Genomic DNA, 18,541 nt, shown 5'->3' on the forward strand with positions numbered 1-18,541 from the left:
TCTTACTGTTCCAACTGATTTCAACTGAATGTCAATCCATGTAAGTTGTACTTTAAACAAGCTCTTAAGTTGTAACTACCTTGATTCTTTGTTTTTTATTGTTTTTTCGATGGAAATTGTTGCAGACTTAATTCTAATCATAAACAAGACAAAATTGATTTAGTATAATCAGTAAAAGTAGAAATAATGATACATTTATGAATTTTGGCTAAGTTCACAATTTGCATTGGATTTGTGCATGAATTAACGTTTTTAAGTAGTTTTGGGTCTGACATGGACGTACATGTACATAATTTTGTGTCATTTCATAACCACGTACCTGGGCATCGCAAATTTGGTCTCAAGTTGTGCGAGAGTTGAAAGTAAAAAGTCAGTGAGCAGCAAGGTTGACAAATTGATATTCAAATCTATTTCTGAGAAATGAATTTCAAATGAGGTTAAAATGAATTTGAAATAAATTTCAAATTTATTTCTAACTAATAAATTTCAAATGAATTTCAAATCTATTCCCAACTAATGAATTTCAAATCAATTCCTGATTAATGAATTTCAAATCCGTTTCTAACTAATGAATTTTAAATGAATTTCAAATTTTAAGTCTATTCCAAATTCTCACCTACAAATTGGAAGAGACATTGGGTTGTCTTCTGTTCTCCTGTACAAGCCTCGGTCTTTAAGCGCCTGAATGACGGCTTGGCGGGCAATAAAACGCTTCATTCCCTGGGGGTTAAAACATTCAAAAGAACTTTACTCTCCTATCCTTTCATACTTCATTATTTGAAGAAATTCGCCTTCAGAGGGAGCTAATTTTACCTAACAGCTGTTTACAAAGCCTAATTTTGTTTACCTTGACAACCAATCACAACTCATCATTCAGCATACATAGTTTTCTTTTCGGTTAATCATATTTTTTTGTTTTAGTTTTTTATTCATTTATTTGATTTAACTCTGATGAGTGCATGTCCAAAAGCTTCACTATGTCCATGTTCAATGATGTTTTTTAAGAAGAAAAAAATCATTAGCACAGAAGAGAATTGAATTTGTTAATAATTCCTCTTATTTGAATGTGTCTTACTTTTTAATATACTTGATTGTTCAATTTAATCATTCTTCCAGTTTTCTAAGAAAAAAAATCATTAGCACAGAAGAGAATTAAATTTGTTAACATTTCCTCTAATTTGAATGTGTCTTTTTAATATACTTGATTGTTCAATTTAAATCATTCTTCCAGTTTTCTAAGAAAAAAAAATCATTAGCACAGAAGAGAATTGAATTTGTTAATAATTCCTCTTATTTGAATGTGTCTTACTTTTTAATATACTTGATTGTTCAATTTAATCATTCTTCCAGTTTTCTAAGAAAAAAAATCATTAGCACAGAAGAGAATTGAATTTGTTAACATTTCCTCTAATTTGAATGTGTCTTTTTAATATACTTGATTGTTCAATTTAAATCATTCTTCCAGTTTTCTAAGAAAAAAAATCATTAGCACAGAAGAGAATTAAATTTGTTAATATTTCCTCGGATTTGAATGTGTCTTACTTTTTAATATACTTGATTGTTCAATTCAAATCATTCTTCCAGTTTTCTAAGAAAAAAAATCATTAGCACAGAAGAGAATTAAATTTGTTAATATTTCCTCTGATTTGAATGTGTCTTACTTTTTAATATACTTGATTGTTCAATTCAAATCATTCTTTCAGTTTTTTAAGAAAAAAATCTCTAGCACAGAAGAGAATTAATTTTGTTAATAATTCCTCTTATTTGAATGTGTCTTACTTTTTAATATACTTGATTGTTCAATTTAATCATTCTTCCAGTTTTCTAAAAAAAACAAGTGGAATGCCTCTGGCCGTCTCACCTGCACCACGCAGTTCAATATAGCAGCAGTGCTGACTTTGAATACTACTCTAACTCGCACAAGATGTTCAGTGATACATGGTTACTCTTATGTCCACTTTTTATGAACTAGACCAATAAACTTACAGAGATATGATGGTTATTCAACAAAAAAACCCCAACATGGCCAAAGTTCATTGACCTTACATGACCTGTGACCTTGATCATGTGACCTGAAACTCGCACTGGATGTTCAGTGATACTTGATTACTCTTATGTACAAGTTTCATGAATCAGATCCATAAACTTTCAAAGTTATGATGGTAATTCAACAGATACACCCAGTTTGGCCAAAGTTCATTGACCTTTGACCTTGGTCATGTGACCTGAAACGTGCACAGGATGTTCAGAGATACTTGATTACTATAATATCCAAGTTTAATGAACTAGACCAATAAACTTTCAAAGTTATGATGGTAATTCAACAGATACCCCCAATTCGGCCAAAGTTCATTGACCCTAAATGACCTTTGACCTAATCATGAGACCTGAAACTTGCACAAAATGTTCAGTGATGCTTGATTACTATTATGTCCAAGTTTCATGAATCAGATCCATAAACTTTCAAAGTTATGATGGGAATTCAACAGATATCCGCAATTCGGCCAAAGTTCATTGACCCTAAATGACCTTTGACCTTGGTCATGTGACGTGAAACTCGTGCAGGATGTTCAGTGATACTTGATTAACCTTATGTCCAAGTTTCATGAACTAGGTCCATATATTTTCTAAGTTATGATGACATTTCGAAAACTTAACCTCAGGTTAAGATTTCGATGTTGATCCCTCCAACATGGTCTAAGTTCATTGACCCTAAATGACCTTTGACCTTGGTCATGTGACATGAAACTCTAATAGGATGTTCAGTAATACTTGATTACCCTTATGGCCAAGTTTTATTAACTAGGTCCATATACTTTCTAAGTTATGACGTCATTTCAAAAACTTAACCTCAGGTTAAGATTTGATGTTGACGCCGCCGCCGTCGGAAAAGCGGCGCCTATAGTCTCACTCTGCTTCGCAGGTGAGACAAAAAATCATTAGCACAGAAGAGAATTAAATTTGTTAACATTTCCTCTAATTTGAATGTGTCTTTTTAATATACTTGATTGTTCAATTCAAATCATTCTTCCAGTTTTCTAAGAAAAAAAATCATTAGCACAGAAGAGAATTAAATTTGTTAATAATTCCTCTTATTTGAATGTGTCTTACTTTTTAATATACTTGATTGTTCAATTTAATCATTCTTCCAGTTTTCTAAGGAAAAAAATCATTAGCACAGAAGAGAATTAAATTTGTTAACATTTCCTCTAATTTGAATGTGTCTTACTTTTTAATATACTTGATTGTTCAATTTAATCATTCTTCCAGTTTTCTAAGGAAAAAAAATCATTAGCACAGAAGAGAATTAAATTTGTTAACATTTCCTCTAATTTGAATGTGTCTTTTTAATATACTTGATTGTTCAATTTAAATCATTCTTCCAGTTTTCTAAGAAAAAAAATCATTAGCACAGAAGAGAATTAAATTTGTTAATAATTCCTCTTATTTAAATGTGTCTTACTTTTTAATATACTTGATTGTTCAATTTAATCATTCTTCCAGATTTCTAAAAAAAAATCATTAACACCGAAGAGAATTAAATTTGTTAACATTTCCTCTAATTTGAATGTGTCTTACTTTTTAATATACTTGATTGTTCAATTTAAATCATTCTTCCAGTTTTCTAAGAAAAAAAATCATTAGCACAAAATAGAATTAAATTTGTTAATATTTCCTCGGATTTAAATGTGTCTTACGTTTTAATATACTTGATTGTTCAATTAAAATCATTCTTCTAGTTTTCTAAGAAAAAAAATCTTTAGCACAGAAGAGAATTAAATTTGTTAACATTTCCTCTAATTTGAATGTGTCTTTTTAATATACTTGATTGTTCAATTTAAATCATTCTTCCAGATTTCTAAAAAAAAAATCATTAACACCGAAGAGAATTAAATTTGTTAACATTTCCTCTAATTTGAATGTGTCTTACTTTTTAATATACTTGATTGTTCAATTTAAATCATTCTTCCAGTTTTCTAAGAAAAAAAAATCATTAGCACAGAAGAGAATTAAATTTGTTAATATTTCCTCGGATTTGAATGTGTCTTACTTTTTAATATACTTGATTGTTCAATTCAAATCATTCTTCCAGTTTTCTAAGGAAAAAAAATCTTTAGCACAGAAGAGAATTAAATTTGTTAACATTTCCTCTAATTTGAATGTGTCTTTTTAATATACTTGATTGTTCAATTTAAATCATTCTTCCAGTTTTCTAAGAAAAAAAATCATTAGCACAGAAGAGAATTAAATTTGTTAATATTTCCTCGGATTTGAATGTGTCTTACTTTTTAATATACTTGATTGTTCAATTCAAATCATTCTTCCAGTTTTCTAAGAAAAAAAATCTTTAGCACAGAAGAGAATTAATTTTGTTAATAATTCCTCTTATTTGAATGTGTCTTACTTTTTAATATACTTGATTGTTCAATTCCTATCATTCTTCCAGTATATCCCTGATTCTGATAAAACAAGTCTGTAATGCTGTTTAATATTAATTTTCATCAGAAAAATTGTGAAATTTTGGAAATTATTGCCATTATGAGACAACTATGAAATATATGCGGTATCTCCCTCAAAGCCAGTCAATATTACATGACGTATTATACCTGAAACTCAGTTCCCTCAGCAATGATATTCCCTTCCTCGTCGATGACATTGACAAAGTCAAGGTCATGTTTACGTCCCATCTCACAGTCATTGTAATCATGGGATGGAGTGATTTTCACAGCACCTACAAATAAATTGGAAAGTTTAGTAGTGAGAAAAGTTGAAATGCACATGTGAACCATAATGTTATTATTGTCATATTATTTAAGTTTGAGAAAGGTGAACTACATTTGTGAAATTCAACATTCTTTTCATACTAATTTAGAAAAAGTACTGTATCTTTGCAAAAAAAAGTCTACTACCAAGGATAACTCGCATCTATATAGACCATAAAATAGATTTAGTCTCTTATACTTATTTCTGTGGAAGTGGATGTAATTCTAAGCAGAATAAGAAAAACAAAACTATTTTTCTTTTGGCAATCAAAATGCTTTTACGGCAGGTTTTTGCCATATAGAATCTCTGTCACCACATCATGAACACCAAAAGAATGTGTGTGCCATATTCATATGAAGATTGCTTGCTAAATTAACTTGTTGACAACTGAAACCGGGTTATACCTGTACAAAGTCTATGGGAATGACAGAATTCAGTATTCAAGAGGTTTAAGAAGTAGTTATATTTTCATTTGCCTACCCATAAGTCATGTGATGATTCTTGAATACCTGCTTCAAACTTCCTGTGGGGTGGATATAATGAGGGAGTACGGAAGAAGTTCCATTTTAAGTGCTCATGAAATGCCAGTATCAATTTTCCTTGTCAGTTGGTGCCACTGACCATCATGCTCTCAGCCAATAAGGGAACTTATCAAAGTAATCTGCTGAAATCACTGATAAAAGTGCCTTGAGAACCCTCCCCTGATAACTTACCTGTGCCGTACGCCATGTCCACTGCCTCATCAGCGATGACCTTCAACCTCCGTCCAGTAAAAGGATGGACAGCTGACCGACCAATCAGATGGCTGTATCTGTCGTCATGGGGATGGACTGCTATCCCAGTATCACCAAGCATCGTCTCTGGGCGAGTGGTAGCTACAACTATATCAGCATCTGAAAAACATGGTTCGAAATAATAATAGTATTATAATAATATTATCAAAGGTCAAGTCCACCCCAGAAAAATGTTGATTTGAATAAAAAGAGAAAATTCAAACTAGCATAACACTGAAAATTTCATCAAAATCAGATGTAAAATAAGAAAGTTATGACATTTTAAACTTTAGCTTATTTTTCACAAAGTAGTGATATGCACAAATCACTGACATGGAAATGAGGCAGTACATGATGCCACTCACTCACTATTTCTTTTGTTTTTATTGTTTGAATTATACAATATTTCATTTTTTACAGATTTGATAAGGACTAACTTGACTGTTCCAAATAGTATTAAACAGTGCTAGTTCCACATGCTCAGGGAGGAATTAATAGTTGTTTCACTTGACAACGAGGAGGAAATTAGAATATTTCATATTCCATTTAATAAAATATAAAAGAAATAGTGAGTGGATGACGTCATCAGTCTCCTCATTTGCATACCTCACCAGGATGTGCATATAATTGTTTAGTGAAATTAAGTGAAACTTAAAAATGTCATAACTTTCTTACTTCACATCCGATTTTAATCAAATTTTCAGTGCTATGCTTGTTAGATTTTTCTCTCTTTATTCAAATCAACTTTTTGTTGGGGTGGACTTGTCCTTTAATAATAAAAAAGTATAGTTAAATAATGAAATAATAAAAACTGTTAATTGACCCCTCCAGCATGTGCTGCTACTCACTGTTTGTATACATGAATGTATAAACCAATTAATAAAAATAATAGAGGAGTCTTAATTCAATTCATTTATTTAACATGTTTTCAAGTATACAATCCATGGCCTGCACATAATGATAAAAATGTAATCAACAAAAAACAATAATAATATTAATCACAATGAAAATAATAACAACCACCTCAACCATCATCATAATACTAATAATCACAAGAATGAAAATAATATTCCAATCATTCATAACAAGCTTAATAATAAAAAAAAATCTAATACAGATTATCATTACCCCAGTTATTTGGATTCACTCAGTCTTGCATCCATCCATACATTCGTCACCAAGTTAATAATAATATTGATAATCCGCTCTTATATTACATAGGAACGAAGTTTAAAAGCGCTTTACAGATATATTATAACCCCGGCCATCCGATCCTGGCATGCCCACATACAATGTATGCACCTTCTCTACTCCCTGGGGAGCATTCCAACAAGAGTTCAAAGACTTAGTTGCTAGGCATACTGCATAGGCTTTCGCATTCTACCGAGTACCCATTTAACACCTGGGTTGAGGGTGGCAAAATGTGGATTGACACCTTGCCAAAGGACGCTAGGCCATGGTAGGATTCGAACAAACAACCCTCTGATTGCAAGGCGAGGGTCAGAACCACTACACCACGACCCTTCCACACTTCACTCCCTGGGGACTACTCTAGCCAGTCACGTTATGAGGCAATTACAATGTAATCACAAATGAAAAATAAGATGACGAGAAAAATCACCTGGCGAGCCTTCCATAGGATAAGCAAAGTAGGTGAGAACACCAAATTCCACGGGATCAGTATAACCTGGAACCTTAACCAATGAACGACCAGGAAGCGACATTTGATCAACCTAAGGAGGAGATAACACATACAGCAAAGAGAATGTGGTACTCAATCAGTGATCATGAACTACATAGATTTTATGCATTAATGCTTTATCCATAACGGTATATATCCTTCATAACGCCACAGATTAATCTTCAGTTGCTCTTCAAATTGGCAACAAAGATGAATTTTCTATTCTTTTTCATACCTTGAAAAAGTAAAACACAGAGGTAACATGAGTCAGAATTGATGATTAGAAAACAAATTGAATTACAGGAAAGTTGCCAATTCTATTGCAAATTTAGAGTTTGAAATGATTGTCTCCATTCAAATGGCTTTTACTCAAGAATGACCTCACATATTGTTATATGAATTGTTTCAATCATTTCAGTACATGGGCAATTCCATAAAATATGTATGTCCACCTGCTATATATGGGACCTTCATGATATTTTCTGTCTGTGATTTCTTGTTCTTGTTTTGACAGTTTGTAATGCTCTCAAATGACCATGTGTGGTTAGTTTATAAAGTGAAGTAAATCTTGAGAAAAATGGGGGTCGGACGTACAATAAGGTTGATCATTTTATGGAATTGCCCACATTTTTCTCTTTTTAACCATATATCTTATTTGTATGAGAAACTGAAAAACGTGTCTCCAAAAGAAGAGGGAAAACAATGAATGCGATCGTGTCACAGGGCATTAGGTTTATACTTGGTGCCATTTGAGAAGTTTTGAGGTTTGAGATGTTGTTTTCAAATTGAAGAGTTCATTGTAATTGAAAATAAATAGCAGACTGAAACAACATCAAATGGGACAGTTTTAATATCACTCAGTGACCAAAAACTTGCATCCTTAACTCATTGACTGCTTCGTGCACTCTACATATCCTACTATAACATGCCACACTCGTGCTCGCACTCCTACTATTGATTGCTTTGTGCTTGCATTGTTTCCTACCGTGCATGACTGCGCACAATCGGAATTACAATCATTGTTACGCCGTTTTGCATTGTATTGCGCATCGCATGCACACCGTAATTAGCACTATTGTGTGCAGTGCGAACTCTGCTTTCTGACAGATCAACTTACGCGGTTTACATTCGACTTTTTCGAGTATTTCTACATTTTTTACAAGATATGGCTCCGCCTCTGAGAGGGAAGAGACCTAGGTTTTTTGATCCATACAAAACACTCCACAAAATGAAACTACTTGATACAACTCATATTTTAGCGGTAAAGATAAATAACCAATCCATAAAATGAGGACACCATTAAAATGAGGACACCATTATAAGGGGTATGAAATTTCCTACAACTTTACTACACAATATTTTTTGGATAAACTAATCGTTAGAGAGTTACAAGCAATTGTAATCATGACTATTGAAAGGAGTAAATACGACTCACGATCCCAAAATCAATGTGGCACAGGGGGATTTTGTGGCTGGCACACGGGATTAGCATCGGATTAGCACTGTGGCATTGGGTTAGTAGTGTGTATGGCATGTTAAGAGTTAAACCCCTTCTTCCTACAGATGCTAATTCTTGTAAGAAAGTGGGTATAATGTGTGAAACATCTTTAAACCACGGTTTAAAAGACGGCTGGACACAATCCGACATGCCACTCATTTTTTAATACATAATGAAATGTGAAAATCTAAATTTTTGACAATTTACATCAGATCATTGGATTTTAACAGAAAAATTGTATGAAATGTGACAAACAAAATTGTGTGGTTTGGCACCTCTGGGGTCCATTGCAGAAAGAGTTGAGTTAAAACGCAATTAAAAAAATCAATTGCAAGTCCCAAATACGCGCGGTTGATTGGTTGAAAATCAGGTTGCACATGATTTCTAGAGTTGCGATTGATTGCAACTCTTTCTGCAACGGGCCCTTTATAAAGGTATCTTTAGCTCAAAGGACATAAAGCTTCTTATCTTTTCTTGATCTATGGCAAATGATTTCTGGGGCCCGTCTTACAAAGAGTTGCAATTGATCCGATCAATAGCAACCATGGAAAGCCAGCAAAGTCAACATATAAAATCTATGTTTGTTCAAAAAAAATTTAGATATGAATGTACATGTAAATCCACAAATTCATTGAATTCTTGACAATTTGTCATGTTCTCCTTCTTTGCTTACAAAGGACATTGTGCAAATTTTCTGTAGAAAATAATGACACTGATGGATTTCCATAGAGTTAAGTTTGATTGGCCCAGGATTCCATTGACTATTACCTCAATGTCAGAGATAGCAGAGATGAGAGTACAGGACCAGTTGACAAGCTGACTTGACCGATAGATGATGCCCTCATCATGAAGACGGATAAAGGCTTCCCGTACTGCATAAGAGAATTTCTATAAAAAACAACATGGAGGTTTATCGGTTTTAGATTTTTACATTAAGTAAACCAAGAAATTCCTATTAATATGAAATTACCCGAAAGAAATCTAGAGTGGGATCCATTTGTTAACAAATCTGCACACCTGATTTACTAATGCGTATGCACATTTTCTATGCAATTTAATGTTTCCAAGAAACTTCCTGCGGTTGTGAGCCTACATGTAAATACATTAAAAAAATCAATTACCTAATTCATGAAATGTGGACAGAAGGGTAATCAAGTATCACTGATCATCCTGCACAAGTCTTTGGTCACATGATCAAGGTCAAATGTCATTTAAGGTCAGTAAACATAGTATTTTTTCATCATATGAATGTTTTTTTGTTTTTTTTGAATGATTATTGTATAGTCATTTCCAAAGTCAGCACTGCTGCTAAACTAAATTGCGTAATGCATGCGAGACTGCCAGAGGTGCTCCACTTGTTCATTCATTTGGACAATGAAAGCAAGGTGAGAGAAGGATACCTCCTGTCACCTTTCATGTTTCTTCTGGCCATAGACTGAAAAAAAAAACCAATCAGGAAAATAAATGGTATACAATGGACACTCTGGAACCAAGTAGATGATTTAGACTTTGCAGACGATCTTGCCAACAGATGCAGGACAAGCTCAAGGAATTACAGGAAACATTAAGCAAAGTGGGCACAACATCCATAAAGGAAAAACAAAACTTCTGAAAGTCAACAGCAACACCATTACACTAGTTATTATTGAAGGAGAGGTCCTAGAAGAGGTAGGAACTTTCAAGTACCTCGGAAGCATTGTTGACAAACTAGGACGGATGAATATATAAGACTGTGTCCTTGTAAATGTTTTTGTATCTTTAAAAAAAAAATCAATTTTCTGATAATCAATATACCGTCAAAGTATTATACAGTGCACCTTTAATGTAAATTCATGGCCCAATTTAGTCTTTTTTTACTACTATGCCTGTATGTAATTTTTATTTATTTAACCACCTGTGTTGTGGAGCGTTGTGGCCCAGTGGATTAGTCTTCGGACTTTGAAACAGAGGGTCGTGGGTTCGAATCCCAGCCAGGGCGTAATTTCCTTCAGCAAGAAATTTATCCACACTGTGCTGCACTCAACCCAGGTGAGATGAATGGGTACCCGGTAGGAAGAAATTCCTTGAATGCTTTGAGCGCCTAGGCAGCCCAGCTAAAGCCGGGGTAATAATAATAGCAGGGCCCGCTGGGAGAACAGTTTTCGGAACTGAAGCGGCTTCCCTGGGTAAATATACCTATATTATTATTATTATTATTATAAACCATTTATCTACCTATCTATTGACTGGTAAATTGGTATACAATAAAAAAAATCCATAAAAATGGGAGGTGTTCCACTGGCAGGCTGAACTTTACAGCTTACTTTAAAATAGAGATCATCCATAGTAAGCAGGAATAAATATTATGATATATCTTACTTGATCCATGGTGAAGTTCTCTCGATCCCAGTCCAATGATGACCCCAGCTGCTTCAGCTGTAGGTAGATCTCCCCTCCTTTCCTACAAAGATCAAGTTTAGGTTACTACACAATTAAGAATTAAATGCATCACTATTATGTGATTCACATTTAAAAGCCTTTACCAAAACTTTAAACATGCTTTGTAATTAAAAAAGGAAACAACAACAAATTTTCTGATTTTCATTACAGATCAAGCATGCAATGTAGGAGTAATGCCAAAATTTGTTCACAGCTTATAATTTCCTCCTATTAAAGCCTCTTTATTTACTATCTATTGTCCACGGCGGACTGCATTTGCAAATGAGTCAGAAAGAAGAGGTTCGAGGGTATTTGAATTCCAGTTGTGATTTAGACGTTTGAACCAGAATAGCCTGGTGGTTAAGTCACTGCCCGGAAAGCAGTAGATGACAGGTTCGAATCCCACTGGTTCCAATTTTTCTGACAAATGATTTCATTACAGATCGAGCATGCGATCTTGAACACGTAGGAGTAATGCCGAAAATTTGTTTACAAATAAAAAAATAAAAGGAAAAAGATGGGGGGAAAAAAACTCACTCTTCCTTCCACTTCCAGACTTCTTTGAGAAACTCCTCCCGGCCAATGTCATGCCTGGTGAGCCCTTTCTCATGCTGTAGTTGTTTTTCTACTACCACCTGTGTTGCGATGCCTGCATGGTCACAACCTGGTATCCATAAGGAAGGAACACCCACCATTCTTTTCCTATTCAAGGTAAATCAATATCAAAACAGATCAATGAGAATGTGACGTAAAAAAAATGATCATGAATATCCATCCGACAAAGGTGTTGTGGACGAGGTCTGGGGTTTGAATCCCTCCACAGCACTTGCATTCTTTGGCAATGCATTTTTCTACATTTGCCACGCCCCACCCAGGTGTTGTAAATGGGTACCTGTTAGGAAGGAAATCTTTGAATGATTGAAAACCTATAAAGCAGCCAGCTAAAGCGGAGGGAAAAATAACATAATCTGGGCCCGCTGGGAGCACAGTTTTCAGAACTGAAGGGGCTATCCTGGGTAAATTAATACATGGTGTTATTGTTATTACTTTTATTTTCTGTGCTGGTAGAAGATATTCAATTCATAAATAAAGCTTCTAAATACAACTAAAAAAATAAAAAGATATCCGCCATGACCTCAGCAAAGCTATTTTAGAATAATAAACCCTTCTTTAAGGACACTGAATAATCCTTTCCTCTGATTGGTCAGAAGTGGGGTCATGTATTTGACCAGGCCTGCAAAACAACAAAATTAACAAGAATTCTTCCCAGTGCCCCCTGGCTGCCTCCAGAGCAACGGACATCCTTAAATTTTGCTGAGAACCCCATTTGATTGCGTGCACAAATTGGACTTCTGCTGTGATTGCTTGTACCATAATATCAGCGTGATTTAATCAATTTAATCAAGGTGTGGGCATAACAGAGAGGCATTGATTGTTTATGGATCCTTGCACTTCCGCTTGTTCTATCCCCAATACTTTATTGAATATTGCTTAGAAAATCTTATTGGAAATAATATTAAGGGAATTGATTATACATCTATGGGTGGTCTACACACATTTGCTGATCAATCATCAAGCCTTGTTCAGGCCTCAATCAACACTGCCAAGGGTGTGCAAGACCCGACTATGTTAGGCCAACGTACTGCACAAAGATAAATAGGTTAGACTAGGTTTGATGTAAGAGTTTAGATCTGACAACAGCTGTTCTGGATATTCTTAAATCTTATGTAAAATATTTTGGAGCTCTAAACGTAACATTAATTTGGTTCATTAAAGATAGATGGACTGCTTTGATATTCAAGACATGGTTGTTTTTTCTGACCCACTCAATATAACCAGTTACATTATCAGTTTGGCATTCTATTAAATAAGCTTGTATAATTCCATAAAGCACTTACCATCTGATGAGACTGTCTTGTATGGTGGCCGTTAGGGTGTGGCCAAGATGAAGGACACCAGTAACGTTGGGTGGAGGGAGGCACATCACAAACGGTTCATTCTCTTTCTCAACTTTCCTCCACCTTGCCTACAAAAAAAACCATGAGTAATCAAATAATAACTGTTATATGGCACATGATTCAGAATGAGGTGAAAGGAAAAAAATAATAATGAATAGTCTCTCATGAACACCTGCACCGTTTCTTACCACTCTTGCTGAAAAGATCTGTCTCCTTCAAAGAAAAAATGCTGTTTTGAAAAAAGGCAATATGCCCAAAAGGCACCCCCCCCCCCCCATCTTCCTTCATTTCAAAAGATGAGGACAAGAAATGATTTTTTTTTATTGGCCAAACTATTGCAGCAGAATGATTTATTGACATTAATATATTTATGTCAGTAAATGCACCTTCGACCCAAAAATACAACATTATGTTGAATAATATGAAAAGGTAAGTAAGGTGTATTATAAAACCCAAACACTGCTAGATTATATTCAACATGGTGTGGCCAACCATAAAATGATGTTGATTTACTTTGAAAAATTTAATGAAAACAAAGTTACATAGCAAAAAGGGATGTGCTAAGAATGATGACAGTAATAAACTGCAGTGGGGAAACTATTTATGAGACCAAATCATAGCTCAAAGTTCTATATAAATATAATTGACATGTTAAGAACATACTTATATCACTATTTGTCAAATTAACAATTTATTGCTTTATGCTCATAAATTCAGCTAGGCAACATCAATTAAAATCAAAGGTATCGACGAAATTGAATTCAATACTATTCAAGTTAAATCAATACAATATAATTCAATTTAATACGATTCAAATCAAGGCAATTCTATTCAATTTAAATCCATCAAAAACTAATCCAATTCAGTTCACTTCCTTCATTACAGGTATCAACGAGGCTTACCAAAGATTCTGGTTTGAAGAATCCCATCCTTTCCCACCACTCATACCAACACGCTTCCACGTACCTGGGACTGTAGGATCGAGGAAGGTCCAGAGACACATCTGTGTTGTAAAGCAAGTTCAATTTGCCAATTATTTCAGTAAGTTAGTAATTGATAATCCAAAGGTTTACCGTAATCCAGGGCCCCTTCTTACAAAGAGTTATGATTGATCCAATCATCGTAACTCTATGGAAATCCATCAGTGTCATAATTTTTTCTACAGGAAATTTGCAAAATGTCCTTTGTAAACAAAGGAGAACGCACCAAATTGTAAAAAATTCAGTGAATTATTCAGTGAAATATAATAATAATAATATAGGATATTTATACTGCGCACATATCCACCTTGTTAGGTGCTCAAGATGCTCCTATATTACCCGGCTAAGCTAGGCGTTCATAGCGCACACAGCTTCTTAAGGAATTACTTCCTACCGGTACCCATTTACCTCACCTGGGTTGAGTGCAGCACATTGTGGATCAGTCTCTTGCTGAAGGAAATTACACCATGGATGGGATTCGAACCCACGACCCTCTGTTTCAAAGTCCGAAGACTAATCCACTGGGCCACAACGCTCCACGTTCATATGTAAGTTTTTTGAACATGCATTTTATATGTTGACTTTGCTGGCTTTCCATAGTTGCGATTAATCGGATCAATCACAACTCTTTGTAAGACGGGTCCACGTTCTGTTCCAGAGGATGTGGATGGGCAGATTTTACCTTGCGTTCATTGCAATCACCGATAAAATCCCTTTCCTTTCAATTTCTTCAATTCCCTGCATCCTCCATCTTCACAACAATCTTCGTTATCTTTTTTTCTTATTATTTTTTTATGAAATATTATATTGTTTCATTTTGTTCTTTTTGAGCTGAGCCTCTGAGGAACTGTTTCATGAATCATCATCATGAATGAAACTCAAATGAGAAATTTGAAAAATGTTCAAACAATGAAGAAATGGTCAATTGAACGACTGTCAGCATGTTCAATTGCTGATGTGGTTTACAGTACACCATGTGGAGTGTTATAGAAACAGTTGATAGAAGAAGAGAAGAAATGGATAGGCGAGAAAGTGGAGATTTGAGAGAAGAGTATTCTTTCTTGAAAATAGTCCTGAAAAGGGTTGTAAACCAGAAGGAATTGATGAGTGCAGGAGACGGGACAGTCAACCTGTCCGAATCGTCGAGTCTCTGCTACTCATCATCTCTACTCACCGACTCAAGCCAGCATCTCCTCATCAGCTCTACTACTCAAGCTGTTCTCACTCATCAGTTCCTTCTGGTTTACAGTCATTTTCAGGACTAGTTTCAAGAAAGAATACTCTACTCTCAAATCTCCACTTTCTCGCCTATCCATTCCTTCTCTTCTCCTATCCACTGTTTCTATAACACTCCACTTGGTGTACGTAAACCACATCAGCAAATTGTATATGCCACTATGCAAACCTTCAAACAACATCTGTCGGCATGTTTTCACTTCGGCCATTCAACTATATAATTTCACACAAAAACAAACCAAAGTCCTATGTTTTGAAATCAGGTTTAACTTAATAGACCATTGTCTATTAAACTCTGTGCTACAATTATGGGAAACCAAAAGTGTCAAAATTTTTATTAAGTTGTATGTCTCTTATGTTTACTTTGCTTTTTCCCGATTCGTCAATGGCGAAGACAATCATCTATTTATACTTCCTACACAATTATGAATGATTTGAGAGCCAAATAAGGTGAAATATTATATCTCTACTGTTAGTGATTTATGTAACAATTGGCTATCCATACTTCAACCATAATTTTAAACCCGAGTTTAAGTTAAACCCAACTTCAGAGTACTGGCCAATGAATCCAAGTGGGCAAAGTTAAATTATTCAAGGTTTGATATAGCCATTGCTGACACATAATCGAGCAAACAAAGAAATTCAAATATTTCAATAAATATCAACAGCTTTACCTGTTTTGTTTGTTGTTGGTGCCTTATAATGTAAGACTTATTGTTTTAAATTGTGCAAGCCATTGCATTCCTGTTCAATATAATAATTGTATTGTACATGTAGAAGAGCTGTGGTGTAGTGCTTCTGACTCTCGACTTGTAAACAGAGGGTCGTGTGTTCGAATCCCACCGCAGTCTAGTGTCCTTTGGCAAGGCGTTAATCCACTTTGCCACTCTCGACCCAGGTGCTAAATGGGTACCCGGTAGGATGCGAAAGACATTGTATGTTTGATTTTGCCAGCGCCATAATGTGGCTGCGACGAATGCAAGGAATGTCCCCAGGGAGTGGAAATTGTGCACTTTTCGTGCTTGACTGAAATGAATCCAATGACCGCGGTAATAACATGCTGTAATGCGCTTTGGGCCATTCTGGGAAAAGCACTTTATAAAAATTGGCTATTATTACATGTATGTTACTATTCATAATTCAAACATATTTGTAAACTATGTTTGGGACACTGCAGATATTGGTCTCTGCTTAAGGGGCCTACACGTTTGTATAATTGTATGCATCTATATGTTACACATGAAGGGGGACTAAATGAAATAAGCAGGAAAAATAATTGATGAAGATGAAGCCCCATGACATACCTTTCTTTTCTCCTGGAGGAGTGGGTATATCATAGGTGACGATCTCCTTCTTGCTCCAGCTCTTCAGGCCCTGTCTCCTGCTCCCGGGAGCCTTCTCTCCATCAATCTGGATCTCATCGATCCTCTCCCTCCGCCTCCTCCGTTTCTCCGCCTTGGCCCTTTGCCCATCCCCAGCTCCACGTGAGGATTCGTGCACACCAGCAGAGGGATGTCGACCATCCGAGGTACTCTCAATCTGGCTTATGTGAAGTCCCCTCCTGGTAACCAAGCGTTGTGTTCCAAGAAAACGTGTACTGGAGGGAATGTGAACCTGCCTGTAGCTGATGAAGCATCTACCCCTCTGAATGTGAACAAGCCACAGGGCTGAACTGTTCTTCAGCGGTATATACCATTGTCTAATCCCTCTCTGAAGCAGCATGGTAGCATTTTGATAATTGACCAATGGTGAGCTGTACATGGATGGGAAACAAATCTATCAAAAATTATATTTAAACTACTTGAGAGTAGTGCTGTTATCGGTAAGAAAATTCTCTGTCGATGTATTGCTAAAAATATATTACCGATATCGATAACTATCAACAACATAATCAATACCCATTTTTTATGCATTGATTAAAGGTCAAGTCCACCCCAGAAAAAATTTTATATGAAGATATAGAGAAAAATCTAACAAGCATAACACTGAAAATTTCATCGAAATGTAAAATAAGAAAGTTATGACATTTTAAAGTTTTGCTTATTTTTCACAAAACTCAAGGGAGGCAGTCGATGATGTCCCTCAATGACTATTTCTTTTGTTTTTTTATTGTTTGAATTATACAATATTTCATTTTTATAGATTTGACAATAAGGACCAACTTGACTGAATCATATAGTATTAAACAATGCTCATTCCATATGTCCATGGAGAAATTAATCGTTGTTTCACTTGACAGTGAGGAGAAAAATATTCCCTATTTCATATACTAAAATACAAAAGAAAAAGTGAGTGGATGACGTCATCAGTCTTCTCATTTGCATACCCACCAGGATGTGCATATAACTGATTTGTGAAATCAGCAAAACTTTGAAATGTCCTAACTATCTTATATAACATCCAATTTTGATGAAATTTTCAGTGTTGTTTGTTGATTTTTTCTCTTTTTATTCATATCAACTTTTTGTTGGGGTGGACTCGTCCTTTAAACATGTTTGTCTAGATGAAACAAAATTGCCAATCTGTCAAGGCTTTTGAGACATGTTTACCAGAATGCATCACGAGAAGTGTTACGTCCGTCTGGGTGGATGCACCCATGGTTTCAAATCATCTCGCATGCGAAGGATTCATATGCACCTGGTGCACGCGAATCTTTCACACCCTTTTTACCAAAATAACTATGACTTTACATCATAGCTAAGAATTCTAATTGTGCTATGACACTTACCGAACCATATGGATCGTTTGTTGACTTCTCTTTGCGTTTTTTTTAATAAAATAAGAGCATTTTTCGTGATCTTCACGTAGATACCTCATGCTTAGCGTCGATATCAATTTTTGCCTAAAGAGGGCACGCGATATTATTCACAAGCCGGTTTGTTTACGGTTTTGCAACTTGTACTGCTAGCTGCATTCTAGGCGATCAGCATTATTTTCTTGCTCGTTCAATCCACTTTCATCATCATCTTGTCAAAAGATGGCGTACTTTACCAATAAGTATATACATGAGATGCAACCTGTTGATTTTTGGTACAATTTCCTATTATGCGCTGACGACTTGAATCAAGAATGTTCGATAGGAAAAATTGCTTTTCGATTGTTGTTTGCGTACTTTCCACCGCAGTATCAAGGATAACTAAGGATGGATCGAACGGAGCATCCTGGTTGAGACTTGGAGGTAAGCGATAAAAACACTTTTATAAATAATTTCCTATTGCTTTTAAAACGAACTT

At 35.1% G+C, this 18,541-nt stretch overlaps 1 protein-coding gene across 2 annotated transcripts in view; it reads right to left on the reverse strand.

The window, feature by feature from the left end:
• Positions 1–18,541, reverse strand: part of LOC121428537 (valine--tRNA ligase-like) — a 37,482-nt gene that overhangs the window by 17,076 nt on the left and 1,865 nt on the right. The window contains exons 2-11 of one of the 2 annotated variants that reach the window (XM_041625229.1): positions 16,613–17,061; positions 13,995–14,095; positions 13,033–13,160; positions 11,672–11,836; positions 11,075–11,156; positions 9,485–9,604; positions 7,159–7,270; positions 5,478–5,657; positions 4,608–4,732; positions 617–720 (exon numbers count right to left, since the gene is read on the reverse strand). In XM_041625229.1, coding sequence (XP_041481163.1) covers positions 617–720; positions 4,608–4,732; positions 5,478–5,657; positions 7,159–7,270; positions 9,485–9,604; positions 11,075–11,156; positions 11,672–11,836; positions 13,033–13,160; positions 13,995–14,095; positions 16,613–17,030 — 1,535 coding nt within the window. In that variant the 5' untranslated portion in view covers positions 17,031–17,061. Of the gene's footprint in view, positions 1–616; positions 721–4,607; positions 4,733–5,477; positions 5,658–7,158; positions 7,271–9,484; positions 9,605–11,074; positions 11,157–11,671; positions 11,837–13,032; positions 13,161–13,994; positions 14,096–16,612; positions 17,081–18,541 lie in introns of those variants that run through there. The other variant, XM_041625228.1, reaches the window with a different exon arrangement.

Source organism: Lytechinus variegatus, chromosome 15 (assembly GCF_018143015.1).
Source record: "Lytechinus variegatus isolate NC3 chromosome 15, Lvar_3.0, whole genome shotgun sequence".
Lineage (NCBI taxonomy): Eukaryota > Metazoa > Echinodermata > Echinoidea > Temnopleuroida > Toxopneustidae > Lytechinus > Lytechinus variegatus.